The sequence below is a fragment of the Bos indicus x Bos taurus genome, chromosome 23 (genome assembly GCF_003369695.1).
Source record: "Bos indicus x Bos taurus breed Angus x Brahman F1 hybrid chromosome 23, Bos_hybrid_MaternalHap_v2.0, whole genome shotgun sequence".
NCBI lineage: Eukaryota > Metazoa > Chordata > Mammalia > Artiodactyla > Bovidae > Bos > Bos indicus x Bos taurus.
The window spans coordinates 24142643-24163443 of NC_040098.1; the positions used below are offsets into that span (position 1 = coordinate 24142643).

General features: G+C 44.6%; 1 protein-coding gene across 6 annotated transcripts in view; it reads left to right on the forward strand.

Moving 5' to 3' along the window:
• The first annotated feature begins 6831 nt into the window (after window positions 1–6831).
• Window positions 6832–20801, forward strand: part of TFAP2B (transcription factor AP-2 beta) — a 29023-nt gene continuing 15053 nt past the window's right edge. For 2 of the 6 annotated variants that reach the window (XM_027524950.1, XM_027524953.1), the window contains exons 1-3: window positions 6833–7096; window positions 11355–11813; window positions 16575–16635. In XM_027524950.1, the coding sequence (XP_027380751.1) occupies window positions 7016–7096; window positions 11355–11813; window positions 16575–16635 (601 nt within the window). In that variant the 5' untranslated portion in view covers window positions 6833–7015. Of the gene's footprint in view, window positions 7097–10136; window positions 10164–11354; window positions 11814–16574; window positions 16636–20801 lie in introns of all 6 variants that reach the window. The other 4 variants (XM_027524948.1, XM_027524951.1, XM_027524949.1 and 1 more) reach the window with 4 other exon arrangements.

Below are 20801 nucleotides of genomic sequence, written 5' to 3' on the forward strand. Positions count from 1 at the left end.
TCAAAATATTTTTGAATCCTCATTCTGCAATGCAAGGTACTGACTCTAATGAACACATCTTCTAATTCTTCTGAGTCACTAATTTTTAATATTAGAAAGGATAAGGCTAAGGACAAGAGTCCTATAGCAAATCATTGAAACAACTGTCTCAAATTGGTTTCTATTAGTCAATCAACCTCTTTGGGAGAGAATTATTCAAATAGCTGCAAATCTGGGGTGAAAATGGTATATACAACATATCAATTGATTTCCTTATGCTGGAGGCCATGATAAGCATTTCAAAAGTATTACCTTATTTAATCATCATAACCATGCCCATGCAAAGATTATCGCTATGCACGTTTCATATAATGAATGTGTCTCATATATAGAGGTATATTCCAAGGGTTTCATACAAGAAAATTATGGCTGAGAGAGGTTATGTAATTTTCTAATATCCAAGAGAGCAAAGGATGGATCTGAAATTCACAAATGTCTGTCCCACTCCAAAGCTCATGTCCTTAGTCTAAAGGCAAAATGTCTTCACACAGCATGGCATCACTCAACTCAGATTGGAGAGTCAGTGAGAAAAGTTTTGAAATGTCTCTGTGTCAGTCTAGTAAATCTATAGCAGAAGATGTGCAAACACATGGAAGGATCCGTTCTTCCAGAATCCATGCTGGCCCCTAGGGGTGCCCTCTTGTCCTTCCAGAGCACACGACTAGCCATGCTGACAACCTAAATTATCGTTTTTCTGTGGAAACAACAGCATGATTCCCCACCTGTAGTTTCTAGAGCCCCTCTTTCCCCCTCTTTATGAAAAATAAGTTTTTTTCCAGCCTCTGCTATTACACATTCTTCCCATTTTGCATACATTTTCAAAGGTTGCTGCTGCTGCTAAGTCACTTCAGTCGTGTCTGACTCTGTGCGACCCCAGAGACGGCAGCCCACCAGGCTCCCCCGTCCCTGGGATTCTTCAGGCAAGAACACTGGAGTAGGTTGCCATTTCCTTCTCCAATGATTTTCAAAGGTAACTGACCATAATTTCAAGATTGAAACTGCAAACTCTTGACTATATTAGGACGTCATTCTTCTAGACTTGACACTTAATCTCTTTCAAAGCACCTATTAGGTACTATCAAAATGATTCCCTCTTCCTTCAAGTTTTATTCTTATCCTTTCTTCATTTTCTTCCAATATGATTTTCCTAAAAACTTCTGTGCATGTGAGCTAAGTCCCTTCAGTCATGTCTGACTCTTTGCGACCCTATGGACTGTAGACCGCCAGGTTCCTCTGTCCATGGGATTCTTCAGGCAAGAATACTGGAGTGAGTTGCCATATCCTCTTCTGGGGGATCTTCCCGACCCAGGGATCAAACTCATGTCTTTTATGTCTCCTGCATTGATGAACAGATGGGTTCTTTACCACTAGCACCATCTGGGAAGCCCATGTGTGAGACTAGTATTTATCAAAAGATCAGGGTCAGTTATCTTAAACTCTCCCCTAGATGGTCCCAGAGAGTTCAGATTTTGCTGTAACATGTTCAGAAAGAAATACTTTTGTTTTAAAATTTTCATTCATTACCATTAGTTGCTTTTATAAATCTCATTAAATCCATTTCTAAGGAAAAAGAACTTTGATATCATTCATTAAATTCACCTAATTTTGTAGATGAGAAAATTGAGGCATGGAAAGATCCAAGGACTTGCCCAAGATGACACAGCTGGTAAGTGAAAGAATCTGCTTAAAGAAATAAAAAGTCATAGAATACATGTAATTCTCCATTTTTCTCAAAGTTCATGAATGGGAGTTTTAGGAAATAGTTCCAATGTAATGTTAATTTCTCCTGAATGTTCCTTGGACTTAAGAGACATTTCAGCTCTGATGTTATACATCGTATGTGTTTACTCATGCTTTAAAGGTTAGATTTCTGCTCTACATCTTTCCATGTCTTTATTTGCAAATTTTTCCTCACAGATGTGTATTGGTCTATTGGTTGCATTTTGAAACCGAAATGTTTAGTGTTCTCACCCTTTGAGATTGCCCCTTCTTTAAACAATAATATGGAAAATATTCACAATGATGGAAATACCTGTCCCCCTGCATTGGTCACGCCAGGGAAAATGAGCACCTCTCACATTTTGTATGTGAAATATCCACTGGTGTTGGAAACAATTGTTCTCTGGCTGTTTGCACCATTTACTCCAAGCCCTACCCTATCTTCCATTCCTTAACCTCTTTATCTGCAGGAGATAGAAATTTGAAAAGTGTTCCTTTCTGCAACTTCACACCCCCCACATTAAACAGTTTTGAAAGCCTGAGGATGGCCGAACATCCAAAATAGGCAATAAAATTACTGCTGCTCCTCAAAGTCCAAGAGAAGGTAGAAGTTTCTGTCGTCACAGTGATTTTCATCCTTACAAGTGATTTCAGTTTAAACATCACTTTAGAAATTCACAATATTGACACTGATTAAACGTTATGGTTAAAGCAAGAAAAGCTGTTTCCTTTCCAGTGTTTGCCTCCATCTGTATAATCATGAAGAATCATTCTAGAGGTCATTCCACCTGCGTTTAATTTTAAAAAAAGAAAACCTTAATGCAAACATTAGTCCCTCCTATTTTGCTCTCTCATATCCAGATCACTGACACTTACACGGTAGCAAAGTCTTATAAACCTAAGGTCAGGAGCTTGAACTGTAGCTTCACACATTCAACAGTAATTTTTCCAAAGTGATGTTAAAAATATATAATCAAGATTCCTCCAAAATATGGTTACAAGAAAGCTTCCAGATAGAAATGTGGTAAACAAAACAAATTAGAGTCAGACTATCAGGATAAAACTTGTACCTGTAATGCCTGATTTGGTGAGCGATTATGCTTTTTGATGGGTAAGAGGTTGAAGTAGTATTTGGGTATGTGAAAATCAGTCAGTGCTCCTTTTTCTTGCTTTCTTTTGCCTGTTTATGAATCCAGGACAACAATAACTCTGGAGAAAAGTGATAGTCCAAAAACATTGTCTCCTTCATTTGGGGAGGAAGGAAGGAAAGAAGGGTAGGAGGAAGAAAGACAGCATCATAGCAGTGTGGAGAAAGTGCTGAGTATGTACATAGCCGGGACATCTAGGCTGGGGTTCTCACCCTTACTTTCTAAGCAGGAAATTATGCACATCCCCAGCTGATGAAAGCCTTCATTTTCTTTACACCCAGTTCGGGGTCTTGAATTGATGATGGGAAATTAAATTGTTTTGCAAAGTGACAGTATGGAATGGATTCCTTCCCATGTGTGATCCTAACGAATTCTCACATGCATTCCCATTACACAGCTCAGTACGCTGGCTATTAAATAGCTTACTCCGACACCCAAATGAAAGGGATCCGGGTCCTAAAGTGACACGGTAATCCTAAATCTTGGTGTTCCCCCATTTTACTGTCTTTGTGGCTTGGAATGACAGAAGAGGGAAACCCAGGCCGACAGCGTATTGTGTAAAAGAAAAGGCAGTCACAGGGAGCTACAGGGAGAGAGAGTTTATGAAAATAGGGGAAGGAAGGAAGTCGGAGAAATTTGGACAGTTCTTAATTAGATTTTTAGAAGAAAGAAGTGAGACATCAGAGTGGGAATAGTTGATTTAATCAAATATTTTTCGATGATATTAAAAAAAAAAAAAAGGTTCGAAATCTACTAGAAAACCGCCAGCAGAGGGCTCCATGCTAAGAGCATTCACTTCCATGTATGGCTCCTACATTTATCGGAAAATAGTCCCTCTCTCTGAGACTGAGGAAAGGGGAGTATAATCAACCGTCCTTCCTGCTGTTAAAAACGGAAATAAATTTAAGTGAGAGCGGAGAATATGAACCTGGGGTGGTTCAAGGTGTACCAGCCTTGAAAAAGCAACAAAAACAAATATATATATGTGTGTGTGTGTGTGTGTGTGTGTGTGTGTGTGTGTGTAAGGCATGATGAAATGGAAAATGAAATGATGATGAAAATACATACATTGGGTCGTTTATCTTCCCTTCGAAACCAGAGTTTGTTTTGCCTTTGCCTTTGTTTTGCATTTATTGAGTCCTCGTGGGAAGCTTTTCCTGCATCACGTGATTGGAGGTTAAAGCGAAATGCAATGGAAAGTTAGAGAGAAGCTGGCTCAAGTTAGGAAATTTTTCTTAGAAGAGAATGAGCTTTTATTTGTACATACTTGAAGCATTTGGAATTTTTAGATGCGGAAAAATCATTTCTAAAATTAGTAGATATGATAAGACTTGAACTTTTAAAATGTCCTTAGTAATAACAGGTTTTGAAGAACCGAAAGAAATCTCTCGGGAAAAAAAAAATCATGCTTTCGTGCAGAATTTGCTTACACAAAACCCCGACAGAGGGCGCTGTTGCCCGTTCAATGACTCAGGGAAGGCTTCCTAAAAAAATTTCCCTTGCAATTTCAAGGATTTTTTGAATAATGCCCACGTTGAAAAATTGACTCGGACTTTAATGATAAATTATGTATTTCTTTGGGTATCTCTTACATATATGTATATGTGTACATATTTTAAAATTTATGCTTCATTCCTAATAAACCAGATATCCGTTTTTCTGAAGAATTTAAATTTCAAACAAATATTTCAAGACATTTCTAATTTTTAAAATACACAATTGTACCACAAAATAAAATTACACACGGAAAAATTGAAATTCTCTATATACGGCTATGTAAAATAGTTACCCTAACAACATATTAGGTATTTTTAAGTAGTTGTTTATATAAAAGTGTCCTTCTCAGGCTTTTTTGTTTGTTTCAAGCTTTAGAGTTTATTTATTTTAGACTAAGCAATGATATACAAAAAAGAGATGAAAAGGTGTTAAAAGCATTTAGAGAAAAAAAGTTAAGTTTTTTTCCAAGTGCTTTTTATTTGGGTTGGAATGATCTTTAAGTAAAAAGGATAAAGGAATTACTGACTTGAAAGGGAAAAGACAGCTATTCCCATTAATAAATTTTGTCTAGAGAATTTGAATTTCCAAGTCTATAATATTTATCTTGGACAATATTGATCTGAGATTGGTTTTAGTTCTGGAAAGTCTGGAAAGAGAAGGTAAAAGCCCGTTTCACGTCCCACCACACAACAAAATCAGGAAGAATGCCTGCCCATGTCCAGACTAGGTTCGGGAGCAAAGAAGGAAATCTTCGGTCAGGCTCCTAGCCGAAGATTTGTACAGATTTTGTATAATTTAAAGTGTTAATGTTTAAAGTAGAGAAGAGAAGGGAGAAAGAAAGTGGGGGAAGGAGTCAGGGAGGGTAGAAGGAAGACTGGATGGAGGGAAAAAGGAAGGAGAGATGAGGAAGGGAGGGAAAGACAACATAAAAATTAAACTGGAAACGAGGAAAGGGCACATTTCTGAAGTTCCTTCTGATGCACCTTCTTCGAGTTTCTTTCATGTGACTTATCTTTTTAAAAAATAAATTAAAAATCTGCAGACTTGTTCATTCTGCACGATATGAAGCGTCTCCTGGTTTTGATCGAATCGATATCCACCGCGGTTGTCCGGAGCCCTCTCCTTCGAGCGCAAGGCAGCGCTCGGCAGTCCAGAGGTTTAGAGACAATCGCCCTTTGCAGATTCACTCTTATCAGGTTTAATAACTTCCACCCCAAATTGCCCTGGTCCCTCCTCATTCCCTCCTGTCATTTATTTTCTGCCCCAGGGGCAGAGAGCCTCCACTGGACTTCCCTTCTGGCAGTGGGAATCCTTCCGCACCCTGGACGGGAGTAGAAAAATAGAGGGGGTGGGGAAAGGGGGCAAGGAGGTGAGCGTTTGCTTCGATGAAATTCGGAAACCCTGTGCCTTAAAGGGCGCCCATTTTCGAGGTTCGGTTAACTTTGTTCCTGTTGATGTTTATATTTTTCTTAAAAAAAAAAAAAAAAAGCTATACAAATTACCTTACCAAGAAAAAATACACTCAAACGAACAAACCCCCACATATCTTAAAGTATTTTTCAGTATCTTCTTGAAAAAACATTCTTAAACCTTCCAAAGGTTCAGGTGACCATTTCTTGATTCTCCGTGATTAAAACCACTTAAAAGTTATAGACAACAAATGCAGATATAAAACATCCCATCCCTCTGCAAAGAAGGCTTGAAAATAACATTGCGAGATTGTACACCTATGTTGCTTCCGACATCTGAAAAAAAAAAAAAAAAAAACAACCCAAAAACTTCATAAAATGGAGACTTCAGCCAAAGAAAGAATGGCACATGGAATCCGTTGAAAATACAAACAACCCTTAAAGGATGAGTAGGACAGACTTAGGTGGTTACACAGTATTTAAGTTTTTAAATGTGTTGGGCAGAATGACTGGGAAAATATAAGAAATGGTCCTTGTGGTGAGCCGGCTTTTTTGTTCTACAGTGACTAAGGTACAGTGAAGAAAAAAAAAAAAAAAAAGTTGTGTAGCCATCAACACAGAGAGATCACCCTTAAAATCCCCAAATCCAGCTTTCAAAAGCCTCCTGCTGAACAAACAAGAACAGGAGCTTTTGTATTTAAAAATCTCAGTAATGGTCCTCTTTTAAAATCTACGTAAGAAAATGGGGGAACTGTGGGCACCCTGGTTTCCCCAAATGAATTGTAAAGATTTTAAATCAGTGGGTACAATGATTCATCATTTTCAATATAGAGGTTTTAAATGTGTATATTTATATTAATCATGCTGACCAACTCTCTCTCTCCTTTAAATACATGTTTAGAGTCTGTAGACTCTTCCTGACCCAGGGGTGCTTATATAACTAAATGTGGGTGTCTGGGTGTAAATACGTGTTTATGATTTTTTAGAATATATATGTCTGTGGGTTGCATCTAACTCCAGTGTGTGTAATCATGTTTTTCTCTCAGCTGAGGCTTACTTCTCCAGCCTATTGTTTGAGACAACAGATATAAGTTGCGATGGGAGAGGAGCGTCGGATTTGGTGTGTATCCCCCATTTCCAATTATAGATGGATCATTACAGACAGCGGAGTCCTGAGAAGCCAGACATCTGCTCCTCACATGAATGCACTCACCTCCTAGAGACCAGGCTGCCATCATGCTCTGGAAGCTCGTGGAGAATGTCAAGTACGAAGATATCTATGAGGTGAGCCGACACCCCCAGATGCATCTTAGAGCTTTGCAGATAGAGAATTTGAGCTTCTTGACACCCCAACTCATCTATATTTTTAAGCTATTTGCTTGTAGATTTCCGGCCGGTTTTCTCAGCTTTCTCTAACTTTTCGAAAAGCTGGCTTGGGGAGACTTCGACATTCTGAAAAGGGACTTTAAGGTGGAAATCTGACTACTTTAACCTAGGAGATTTCTCTGATTTTTGGTATTTTATTTTTCTTTCTCTCTTCCTCGCCCCCCACTCCTTCAGGATCTGATGAGGAACGGGTGCTAGTGAATGTGGGCAGAGAAAATAGAGACCAATAAAGGCAGAGGCTCCTCGTTTTGAGTGTGGGAGAGAATTAGACTTTCAAGCCTCCTTCGCAACAGACTCGGGCTTTGAATTTTTATTTTTAATAAAAATTTTGAGATCGATAACAAACGGATCCAAGTAGAGCACGAAAAATTAGAAGGAGGGTGGTCAACGGACAGACGGATAGATGGATGTAGAGAGAGCGCAAGCCAAGGAGCCATAGCAATTTTTTAATTTTCTTTTTTTCTTTCATGTCTCGCTTCTTTGAGACTCGGGGCGTACAAACGGCCCCATGTCTTGGCATTTTTAACGAAATTTTCTACCCGGGTTGAGTGCGCACGGTTCGTTAGCGCTGAGGCCAGGGGGACTCCCCTTCGGATGGAGATGCTGTCTGCAGCCCGGCGGGCGTCTGCCTCCTTGGGGCCGGGCGCGCGGGCCGTGCGCTCGGGTCTCGGGCGCCGACGGAGCGGCGGGGTGGCGGGGCTGCGCGCGGGACGGGCGGCCGGAAGGAGCGGGGACAGCGGCCCAGGCCCGCGGAACTTCGCTCCGAGCGCACCAGCCGGGGAGCCCCCGAATTAGGGGCTAGGGGGGAAGGGGAAAGCGAAGATTCCGAGGAGACGTCGAGAGAGGGAAGAGAGAAAGAAAAGCTTGGAGGAAGGTGAAAGGAAAGGGGCAGAGGAATTGGGGAAGGGGAAGGTGGAAGCTGGCGAGCGGGCGGTGGCCGGAGATCGGGAGGGAGTCGGAGAGGGGACGTTGAGAAGCCAAGGCTCGGGCGATCGGCACGGGAAGCGCTGGGTCGGACGAAGCGGTCGCGGTGGAACGCAGAGGATCCCCAACCCGCGGGGGACACGCCACCCCGCCCGCTCCGGGACGATCCTAGAAAGCCGGACGGGGAGCCGCCTTGCGGACCCTGGGAGTGGGCTCCTCCCGACTCCGCCGGCCCAGCCCCGCGACCCAGACCGCGGCTCCGAGGAGCCGGCGCGCGCCTTACGGCCACTGGTGGAGTTTCAGAGCAGCGCCCCGCGCCCGCGCCAGGAATCTCCCAGCTCTGCCCAGCCCCAAATCTTGATTTTGGGGTGTGTGTGTGTGTCTGTGTGCGTGTGTGAGTGAGAGAGAGAGAGAGAGGAGAGAGGAGATTCGTCTTTCTGCGCAATGATGACTTGGGACTTTCCTTTCCTCTTTGTGGTTGTGTATTGACTGTAACAGAGAGCCGCGCCTCCGCCTGGTGGGGTTTGTTTCGGTTCGGCCTCCTTTTCTTTCTTTAACAGCCGGGATAATGGTCAAGTCGAAGGCGCTAAAACCGTCCTAAAGAATGTGAGCGCCCAAAGTGGGCTTGGCGCGGGCTGCGATGGAACCACGGTGTAAATAGCTCCGGGTATATAGAGGGGCTTCACTGGGTTCCGAAAAGTAAGCAGGATAAACTCGTTCTAAGAATCCAAAAGTAGACTGGCTAAATGGGAGGGAGGAGGGAGGAAGAGGGAGGGGTGGAGTGGAAGGGGGAAAGAGGGGAGAATAAAGAGGGTGGGAGAGAGGAGAGACCGACGGAGAGAGACAAGAGATACTGCAGGTACTCCTATCTGCCTAATTTTTCTGCTCAAAAAAATATAAGAGAACGCGAAGCCGGTGGAAGGAGTCTATTTAAGTCGGGAGGAAGGTTGAACTTTAACAGAAATGGCAGTCAGGCCAGTTGAACGGGTTCCTGAAACGTCCAAAAAGGTTTTCTGTTGCCCCTGGCTTTGCCTGGAAAGGATAACTTTAGTGTACTTGAAGATTGATTGCATATATTTTAAATTGAAGTTAAAAAAATCACAGACTGCAGGAGCACTAACGAGGGAAAGGCTACACAAGGGATGCAAAGCCCCCCATCTCGCCTCTGTCCTTTAATAAATAAGCATCATCTCCAGTATACTGTGAGTCTGTAAACGTCACTGTAAACAGCCGGGCCCACCGGTTCCTTTGCTCTCCCCTCCAAAGGGGGAGGCAACGCCTTTTTATTTTGTTTTGTAATCTGCGCGCCAAGCACCTAGGGCGGTCAGTTCTTCCCATTAGGAAAGTCCCTCTCCAGGAACCTAGACACCTACGGTTCAGCACAAGACCCCAAGGATGCTCTCTTCTTCACCGTCTGGTTCAGGGGAGCAGGGGCTGCTTTACGCGCGTCCCTGGCTCAGTTAATTGAAGTTCTGCCTCTTTCCTGCTAAACTTTTTCCCCCGGTCTGCCTTTGCCAGCCCCCTCGTCTGATTACATCTAGTAATTCTCCACTGAATGAACGTCATTTACAATAGTAGGGGAGCTCTGCGCCCGCTGCTGCTTCACGCTCCATTTGTCCTCCATTCTCCCTTTAAAGTACTCGTGTAATATTAATAGTCATGAATATCAATTATTATGAGGCGGTGTAGGCAAGCGGAGGGAGGAAGGGGCGCCCGAGCAGTCTGAGCCCAGCTTCGGGCGGAAGAGGACTGCTCCTGGAGCCCCGAAGAACCGCAGAAGAAAAAAGGCCAAAAAGACAAGCAAGAGGCCGATGAACAGCTCTGTCTGTGTGTGACAGGCGTCGCCAATCTCGTTTGGGGGTGGGGGGGGATTTTTTTTTTTTTTTTTGATGGCTTGTCCTGGAAACACCTCAAGCTCGGCTCCTGTGTCCAGCTCGTTTCTCTGCTGGACTCCTTGATTTTTTTTTTTAAATCATTGTTTGATTTTGAGCAGTAACCAGGCTTTTTTTTCCAGATGTTAGTCCACACCTATTCATCCATGGTGAGTCTGGATTCACGTTGTACCAGAATTGCATGCTCTCTCCTCTCACTGTCTCTCTGTCTCTGTCTCTTGTGTGTGCGTCTCACTCTCGCTCTCTGTCTTCCTTCGAGCGCCTTTGGCTTGGTAATTTAGCACCATAATTGGACGAGGCTGCAGCTGCTTCTCTGCATTGTGTGTTTGTCTGAGCTCCATGAGTCAGCTGGGGAGTAGGGGGAGGCCGAACAGAAAAACTTTTTATTTGCCATCGCAGTTGGGAAATTTAGGTGACTATTTCTCCAGAAAGAACCATGGGGACTTTACCATGGCATTTCCAGAGAGGAGAGGGAGAAACACACACACTCAGGCACACCTTCCCCTTTCACTGAGTTCAGCAGTCCACTTAGGACCAACACTAAGTTGTCTAGGCCTTTTGTTTTTATTTTTTGGTTTCCCCCCCTCCCAACCCCAGGTCTTTCATCTTCACACCCTGGAGTAGGGACAATATTAGATACTGAAAAGCAACCTTAGAAAGAACTCCTTTGAACCGCAGTTCAACTTAATTTAAGACGGACTCAGGATATGATTTTTGAATGAGATCCATTTCGACCCAACACTACATAAATTATTTAATTCCTCTTGGGGAGGAAGGGGTGACAGGAAACTCAGATCAGGCAGATTCCTAGGTGTCCTGGAATGACCAGGTGGTGTTGGGGAACTCCTGGCCAGCGGGCTGGGTTGCCAGAAAGGCAGAAGTTGGTTTTGAACGAGAGGAGCAGCACAGAAAATAGTAGGAAGTTTTATTTGTTATGCTTTGGACCTCTGGAAGAGTTAGAAAAACATAGTCTAAAACACCCAGAAGAACAAATACAGTGTATTAGACTCCTGTATTTTTCATTAGGGAATTGATCATCTCCCCCAACCCCATACACACTGTTACTTTACCTCATCCCTTTTGCCGGCTTTGCACCCCAACAGAAGGCTTAGATGTTGGTTCAGTGGGTGAGTCGCCCCCATGTTCCCCCAAAGCCTCGCGTTTGGAATTGCTGAAATCATGTACCCTCTGAGTCAGCTTGGGAGGCTAAGTTTCAGACTCTTGTTTCCCCTGTCCTGGGAAGAGGATGCCCAAGCCGGGTTTCTCCATCTGTCGCTTGTGTTTTTTGTTTTTGTTTTTTTTCCCTTCCCCTTCTCTCTCTCTCTCCTCTCCGCTCCCAGGACCGGCACGATGGCGTCCCGAGTCACAGCTCGCGGCTCTCCCAGCTGGGCTCGGTGTCCCAAGGACCTTACTCCAGCGCCCCGCCGCTGTCGCACACCCCGTCGTCAGATTTCCAGCCGCCCTACTTCCCGCCCCCCTACCAGCCGCTCCCTTACCACCAGAGCCAGGACCCCTACTCCCACGTCAACGACCCCTACTCCCTGAACCCCCTCCACCAGCCCCAGCAGCATCCCTGGGGGCAACGGCAGCGGCAAGAAGTGGGTTCAGAAGCCGGTTCTCTCCTGCCCCAGCCTCGGGCCGCCTTGCCCCAGCTCTCGGGCCTCGACCCCCGGAGGGACTACCATTCGGTCCGCCGGCCCGACGTGCTCCTGCACTCAGCACACCACGGCCTTGACGCGGGCATGGGGGACAGCCTCTCGCTGCACGGCCTCGGCCATCCCGGCATGGAGGACGTCCAGGTAACGGCACACAAACAATAAGTAACAAATGCCCAGGGAGCGGGGACGGGTGGGGAGGGACAGCTCTGTCTTTTGGAGGGGTGGAGGGAAGGTAGTTTGTATAGGAGCAGATGGACTCGATGTATGTAACTGTGTATTACCTGTATGACTCTCTAGTGGCATTTTCTGGGGTTTCGATGACGAAAGCTAGAAGTGTGAGAGATGAAAAAATGAAGGAGAAAAGTGTACTGTGTTTTGCTAGTTTGGGGTCATTAGAATCAAAGCTAGGTGTTTTTGTCTTGCCTTAGCTAGGGTACTCCTTCCAGTTCTCTTGGCTTTGTGTAACCAGGCCGGGTGCCCTCTCAACCTACCCCCCTGGGTCTGGCCCCCTGATGTGGCAGGTGGAATCCTGGCTGCCCGGAGGCTGGAGCTGCAGCATGGAGGTGCAGGGACCTCTATACAGGTTCCTGCTAAATTTGCAAAGACTCTGTTAAGCATGACAATGCACACTGGAAGAAAAATGTGTTATTTTGTTCAAGCCAGGTCTTACTTTGAATGTCCCATAAGCTGTAGAACCCTTTTCCAAGAGAACTGAGCTCCAGAGGCAGCATCTGAGCAATGGAAGATTTATGGGGAGAGACCCAGAAAGTCAATGTTCTGTTTGGGGGTTCATGAGGACACATACCATTTTGGAGGTTCTTTTCCCCCGTTTGGACCATGAAACGGCAGTTGAGCAACATTCTCCACGTCCTTCCCCAGTCCTTCTTTCTGCTAGCACCCTCCTCTCCCCAGTGTCACCAGTTGAAGAGGCATCACATGTTTGTTTCTTAAAACAAAAGGCTCCAAACACCCCCCCACCCCATCACTATCCCATCTGCAACCTACACAATGGAGCCTGATTTGGTGGAGAATACTTGGTTAAATTAAACAAAGAAACATCAAAGAAATGATTTCTGAAAACTGGGTGATTCTGAGCAGGTCTCCTTTTGCTCTTTAATGTAGTCTCTAGAAAAGATAAATATGGTTGAAAGGTTTTCAAGGGATTCTTCAATCTCATTGGCATGGTTGTCTATATTATGCACCATTATAGACATACTTCTAAAGCGAAGGAACATGAAATGGGAAAGAGAAAGGGTGCATGAGTCCCTTCTCTTTACCTTGCTGAAGAAAATGTATTTTGAACAGTTAAAATGTGGTGATAGCATTAAATGCTGCCTGTGTCTCATCTATGATGGTTTACTGATTTAGGGGAAATTTAGTTATTTCCAGAAATAATGGAATCACCTGAGTTGTGGCTGGATTACCCATAGTCATAAGTGGTAGTTTTGTTGATTTAACCAAGTTTAACTGTTTCTGTCCTGAAGGTATTGCTCATTTCAGAATATCATATGAGAAAGGAAATATTCAATAGTGTGTGTGTGTGTGTTTTTAATGCATTGGGGTAATACTTGTCTAGGGGGAAAAGTTTTTAAATTAACCTTTGTGGGTATGGTTCAAAGTGCTAGATAATGAAAGTGGATCAACTCATCAGCATTGCTGTTGGCAACGCTACATTGGCTATGTCACTACCACTCTGCAGGCGGGGTGGCTCAGGCTACTAAACTCAGAGACTGCACCCAAAGAGGGAATAGGTTTCTTTGCTTTTAGTCATTTTATTGTATTTTTAAGGCAGAATTGTGAGAACTTTGGAGGGTTTGGTCAGATGCAAGAGGCGAGAATAAAACAGGTCAGGTTGGTGTGTGTTTGGGAGAATATCCTCATGGAAGTTGCGGCTGGAGCTCAGGCCCGGGAGGTGGAGAGAGCCCAGAGCAGAGAAAGCAAAGGCCCAGGGCCCTGGCTGCTCCCCGCCCACCCCATCTCTCCCTGTCCCTCCCCCGGAAGCATCTCAGCAGGTCCCCTGGCAAGGTGGGGAGGCCCGGGAGACTTTCTCAGGGTCGACCCTCGGTGCCAGGGGTCAAGAGGAATTCACCCTGAGTCTTCCCAGGAGAAAGGGAGGATCTCTGTCTCCCACGCGGTGACAGGCCTCCTGACGCCGGGTGTGCTTGACAAGACACGGGGCAGGTGACAAAAAAAGACAGGGGAAGAGATGAACCAAAGATGAGACCCCTGAATCCAGAGGCTGCGCCTCCTCTGTTCCATCCCAGAGGCTCCCCTTCTGAGTTAGGGATCAGGAGCGCAGGGGACTATGTGGCAGGAGCGGCTGGTGGTTTCAGCGTTTCCCATTTCCTGCCTCTGCGGTATGGGTGGGCTGCGCTGCCCCCCCCCCATCTGTAAAAAGAGACCAGAGGTGCCTCAGCCTGGACCCCAGTCACTTGTTCCATCTCAGGGGCCTAGTGTGTGTCCCGGATCTATGTCAGTCCAGCCGCGATCCAGCAGATACCAGGGAGCTGCCAGGCCAAGGAGGGGGGAGTGGCCTCTCAGCCAAGGGTCCTCACCTGGCCCAGGGTTGGGGCAAGATGTTGTGTGACCCAGACACACACGCGGGGCACCGCCCGGATCGTGAGAGAAGCAAAAGAGAAGAGCTAATTAACCAAATGCTTCTAATATTTTTTAAATGAAACTATAAAACCCTGTCAATTTCTATTTCAATTTACTCACAGGGGCTATTAAACCAGCAAATCGCTGTTTGGGTTCTGGTATGCTACATTTCACCCATTTTGTGTGTGTGTGTGTGTGTGTGTGTGTGTGTGTGTGTGTGTGTGTGTGTGTGTGTGCTCTCGCGCGCGCGCACACGGGCACGGGCAGGCACGCAGGGAGTGGGGACAGTGTTAAAAACTCAGAAAAAAGCATCAGAAAGAAAGAGACCTGGAGATGATACTCGGTTTGGAGTTTGTTCAGTTGCTGTGAACACCTCTTTCCTTCTTCTGGTCTTTGCTCTCTAACCTCTCATCACCTCTCCTACCTGAGTGTAAACATATGAAGATGTTAAGTCAAAGCCCCTACACACACGCACACACACACACACTCAAACACACCCTACTGTCTTAAAGCAACCCCTGGTATCACTTTTAACTAAAGAAGTCTAGTAATTACGAGTCTGAGTTGTTTTTCCGAGCTTCCGCATGCAGTCCTAATTAAATCTTTACGATCCTCCCTGTGACGATTAAGCGCCAGCATGCTGCGTGAATATCCTGTACAAAAACCCAGCAGGCGGCCGTAATTAGATAGAAAATCAGACAAGAGCCTTCTCATTAACTACCACAACTACCCCACGTCGCTGATGAGGCGTATATACATATTTACGTACCGACGTGAGGGTGAGGTGTGGGGGGGCACGGTCCTGGCCCGTAAGATCGCGGGTCTGCCCGTCCACAGACACAGGCGAATATTTCTGTCCTGCGTGGACACGTCGCCACTGTAGACACGTGAGCACAGAAAGGCGTGAATCTTGTGTGTGCGCGCCCGGTGTGCATGGTGGGGTCTCCTGGGAGTTCCGAACAAGTTACATGAAGCATTTTTTTTAAAGCATTTTCTTTTTACTTTAAGATGGGGATGGCATGTTGCAACATGGAAAATGGTTCTTATGGGGAATAACAATTTTCCTCATCTTTCTGAGAACAGAGGAGTGGCTATTAAAAACAAAAAGAAACAAATTAACATGCCCCCTCCGTGATTAGATCATCTCGTTTCTAATGTGCTGCTTGTTTGGGGTAGACAGTCTCTTCCTTGTGATGAACACACACCCTGTCTGGGGATGCAGCTTGAGTGGGTGGGAGGTGCTGTCTAAACACAGCCTCCCTCTTAAGCCCTTTGCTTTTTACTCCTCTGTAGAGAGGATGACAGATTGGTCCAAACAGGTTTGTAAGGATCAAGGAAAGCGGCTGGACATTGCAGGAAAGGCTAACCCTGATTTTCAGTGGGGAGTAGAGGGTGGGAATCCACCGCCTTTGGATGCCCTGGGATGCACAGCTAGAAGCCTAGTGCATCCTGACAGCAAGAATATCATTCTAACAGCCATTTCCCCTCTGAAGTGCAGCCAACATCTAGGGTCAAAATTTTCCTTCTCTGGAATGCAACTGGCAAGAAAGGTGACTGTTCTTTGCCATGACCCAGGTGCTGCTCACCGGGAGATCCTGTGTTTGTGTGTGTGTGTGTGTGTGTGTGTGTGTGTGCATGTCTGTAGTTACTGCCTTCCTAACAGGTGTGCTTCTTGTTGGGCAGCAGCAGTGGCAGGGGGAGCAGATTGTGCAGGTCCCTTGCAGGGACTGTCCTGCAGCAGGAAGCTCACACAGCACTGAGATGTGTGTGAACCTCAGTGGGTGTGCGGTCCTGACGGCCTGCAAACGTGTTCCTATGTGTTGCTGTTTGCATTCCATTCCAAATTGCTCAGACTTTAATTAAAATCCTATAATGTAAACTATTATGTATTTGTAAAATGACTCTGGGGTTAAGATGCACTGGGATAGCATAGAAAACAGACATCGCTCTGACTAATATCAGTGGAAATCTTTCAGCGGCTGCCAAATTTTCACAATTCATAAGAGCGAATAATATAAGTTTATGTGTCTATGTAATATCTATGTTTAATATAATCACTAAACCAATCCTGCATCCCAGATGCCTCTCAGTTCCCTCTTTCCTCTTCTTCCATTGGAAGAATTTATAATTTGGGTGAATTTCATTTCTGTGTCCATTTGGAGGTAATAATAATAATAATAAAACCTCCCTTTGTGAATTAATATAAATGGAAATAACAGAAACTCCAGTTTGGAATGACATGATTTATGTGTGCGATTCTTTAATATCCAGTCGATTTGAATAGTGATGTTTTTATATCCACAGTCAGTTGAAGATGCCAATAACAGCGGCATGAATCTATTGGACCAGTCTGTCATAAAAAAAGGTATGGATTCTTCTCCCCCCCACCAAAGTAAGCCAAGTTTTCCTGTGCATTCACGTCTTTATGATGCGTTTTCACTTTGAAGGACTTCATTGTTTTATAAGACACCAGTGTTTGTTCACAATCATAGGACAGTGGCTATCTGGATGAAAATGCCTGTTGGGAAGAAGGGATGGGGGTGGGGGACTGAAGGCAGAAACCCTGATGAGAGAGACAGAGACCATTGCCATTTTTCTCACAGTACATTCGCTAGCAATCCTAGATACATCATAAATAATTGAACTACCATTCTGTATGGTTGGGAAACACTGCTTTCAAAAATATGAGGTAATTATTTCATTGATATCTGGAGTTTGTTGAGCCAAACCCTATGCCATTGGGGCAGCTCCTTCTCTCCTTGCTTTTGTATTTTGGGGTGGTAATTTTGTTCCCAGTTCTCTGTGTTTTACGAGTTGTTTCTTCAGATTTTTTTTTTTTAATTGTGCCAAATGTGTCGCTAAATATGCTCTTCCTGAGAAACTGAGCTGGCCTTTGAACATTTCTCAATCTTCCTACATATGCATTCATGATTTAGTGCGACTGTGGAATCACCCCATACTGGTAAAGGGCATGTGATATTAACAAATGTTTGCAGTCTCTTGTACAGCTGTAAGCAAAATAATTAACTAATTAAACTAATTAAATGTAATTACAATAACTCATTTCGGGCGTATTGCAGCTGCTTAATTTTTCCCCCCTCTTCTCTGACAGTCACTGAGAGAATGCCTGGCGATTAGTGTGGCTGCCAAAAGGCCCGAATGTCATTCACATGCCACAAATTTAGGAGCTTGAATGTGTAAACAGTGCAATCTTTAATTATCGCAAGAACCGGTATTTGGAGCTACAGTTTTAACTACTGTAACCCTTTTTTTAATCGATGCTGGAGAAGGCCTGTCCTTCTGTTTGGTGTCAACAATCCCTAGCTGCAGTCACTTTTGATTCATTTGAGCCAGATGACATTCACAAAAACAATTAAAAGGGAAAGGATGGTTTGAAAAGTAATGCAGAGTCAAGCCGGTAGAGTAGGAGGGTGTGTAAGCAGGATGAGGTGTGTTCAATTTTCTGCTCTTACAAAAGCAGAAAAAGTCACTTTGAGAGGTGGGAGGCGGAGAGGGGAGGCTGTACTTGAAATGATGCCATTTGGCTTTTGAATGTAATATCCTGAAGAGGAATAGTAGGGTTTGGGGTAAAAGTATTTAAGTGTTCCTCCAAATGTCTCCGACTCTTCCTTAGATAGTATCGTTTCGGATTTTTAATGCCAGGGTTTGGGTTCGCTGGGACACTTGGGCTTGCGCTTTGATTTGCAAGTGCACTGACAGCTCACTTTCACCATGCCCTCCTGGGTCTTCTCTTGTGGTTAATTGCTGGTTGATGGGATGGGGGTGGGGTGGGGCGGGGGTTAGTATGGGGAGGAGGAGAGGCGCTTCTTCATTGGCTTTCTTGGTTTCTTCTCTAGTTTCTGTCCCTTTTCATGGAAAGCTAGAATCCCTTAGCTCAGAGTTCTCTATGGGGGCTGAAACAGCATCGGGGCTGGCGGTGGGGCATGCCCAACTGATGACCAATTAGAAATATTATTAATAGGCCAATAAAAATATTTGGAACTGAACTTGCCTAACAAAATGGAGCTGAAAATATTCTTAGATGTGGATGCTTTGGTTTCAGGGCTTGTGTATGTTTGTCAGTGAAATGTGAATGTGTGTGTATATATGAGGATCTCCAGGAATAAGAAAAGAATATTGACTAACGTGGCAGTTTCTGGTTTTGGAAATATGGACTACTTTTTATGCCCCCTGCAAACCTTTTTAAAAATGCACAGCCTAACACATTTAAGTGGCACCCCAGTCATTCTATTGATTTAAGGAGTGTGGTATGAATATGAAGTGTGAGGTCAAGTCCATTATTTAATATTTCAGGTATTTGCTTTATTACATGACGAAAAGATCCTAATATTATATTTTTATCTTTAGAGAGCCATGGGCAAAAGTGGAATAAGTGGTTGATTTACTTTTCTAGATCACTATGAACCACTTAAAATAAGGTTATGGATTCATTAGCTCTTTCCCTGCCCTCTGGTCTCCCGTCTTTGCCCCTCCCCCACCTTTATGAGGAAGAGATTAATTTCATAAAAGAAGAGGTGAGAACGTTTCCTGGACGAAATATTCTAAATTTCAACAACTGGCAAGGGACCTGGTTGCTTTATTTGCTTTCTAATGGGTTTTTAGAGAGATTTTTAAAGGTCTACCTTATTAATAAAGTGGCAGCAACCCGCCCAGGTTCAGGTTTCTCTGCCTCTGTGTGTATTTAAGGGAGAAAACTTAGACATAAAGGATATAGGTCTCTGTGTGTGCGCGCGCGTGTGTCTCTCTAATTATGCAAGGTCTCCGTCCTAAAATTTAACCCTGTCCAGTTTTTCACCCGTGTTGATATCACCCCATTGATTGTAGGCTAGCTCTCTTGTTATGTTTGCTATCTGGGCTTAGCTGACATTTCTGAAGTAATTTAGTTAAGAGGAAATGAGTTGTTCCCAGTAGAGAGAGCAAATGAGTGGAGTGAAGGTAGCCAACGTGATAAATGGCTCTTTCATTTGAAGATCTCCAGAGCTCGTTTACGGCTAATTTTCTGTATTGGCCCCCTTTGAGCTATTAATGCAATCGGCAGGGACTGGGGCCCCTCTCCTCTTAGCTGCCCCATTAGAGCTCCCATTAAGCCAGCGAGTCTCAACTCCATGGCAGGAGTTGGGGGCGGGGGGAGTAATGAAAGGTGCTTTTTAAACTCTCCTAATCTAAACCGGCAGAGGGTGGTTAATACGATTTGAAGGGGGCTGGTCAATGAGCAATCAATAAAGTAATAATGAGAAGGATTCGGTACATTAACAGTCTAAAAATCCAACGAGACATTAAAAAATCATTCTTAACTCTCAGTTCCATTAAGATTAGGAATCTGGGCCGGGCAGGGGGTGGGGTGGTGCCCAGCTCCTATAAATGATCACTGCCACTCTTCCACCAGCCTAAAGAAGGCTCACCTAGGCTTTTAGAAAAAGTTTTTGGTGCAATTAGAGGCCAATATGCAATCGACTGGACATCTTAGACAGCAGAAAAAGATGCTGGGATTTCTTGGAATGACTGGCATGGCTGGAGTCCAAGGTCCAAGTGTTGACTATGGGCCATTTTCACTGGTCTTAGGGATATCCTGTTTGGTTAGTTTCAGTTCAGCTTCTTGGTTCTCTCCCACTTTTTTCCCGTTAGTTCTGGCCTCTTCCCCACATAAACACTTTGATTGGTGTGGATTTTCTCCGGGTATGGGGGGTGATAGAGAAATTGCCAATTTCTATTACAAGGGGTTCTGTTGAGATTCCGCCTTCTGACCTAGGAGGTCAAAGCACCCAGTCTGTCAGAACCTTTGAGAAGGCTATGAGTTTCCTCTCAAAGGAAGAGGTTCATGTTTTCAGAGCTGACTTGGGTCCCTATCGGCCTTTATTCAACTAGAGACTCTCAGCTACATTCCAGCCACCCAGGGAGTAATCAGAGTTCATCTAATTTCAAAGCTGGAAAGGTTAGATACTCTTCTCCAACTCCCACCCCCACCCTCCAGTGAGGAAATTGAGACGGAGAGAAGACAAATGACTCTCTCAAGGTCCCACACACTGAGTTAAATGATGGGATCCAACCCAGTTTCCAGCCTCTTAGGCTTTGCCCCTAAAGGATGCCAACACTGGATGTTTGTAGTTTTCTTCTGTTCTGGCTTTCTCTGTGAGAATCCTTTTATGTTTTTTCTTCAGGATTTCAGTGCTCATGTTTATACACATGCTCTTATACACATATGGAAAAACATTTAGCCCTCAGGTAGATGAGAAGCAATTTAAGTATGAGGAAAAGGGTGATCTGCTGGTGAGAAGTAATTATTTCAAGCAATGCTCCACCTCTTGCTGCTTCCGGGTGTGCAAGTGAAAGTGAAAGTGAAGTCACTCAGTCGTACTCTTTGCAACCCTGTGGACTATTGTCCACCAGGCTCCTCCATCCATGGGATTCTCCAGGCAAGAATACTGGAGTGGGTTGCCATTTCCTTCTCCAGGGGATCTTCCCGACCCAGGGCTTTAACCTCTGAGCCACCAGGCAAGCCCCAAAAGATAC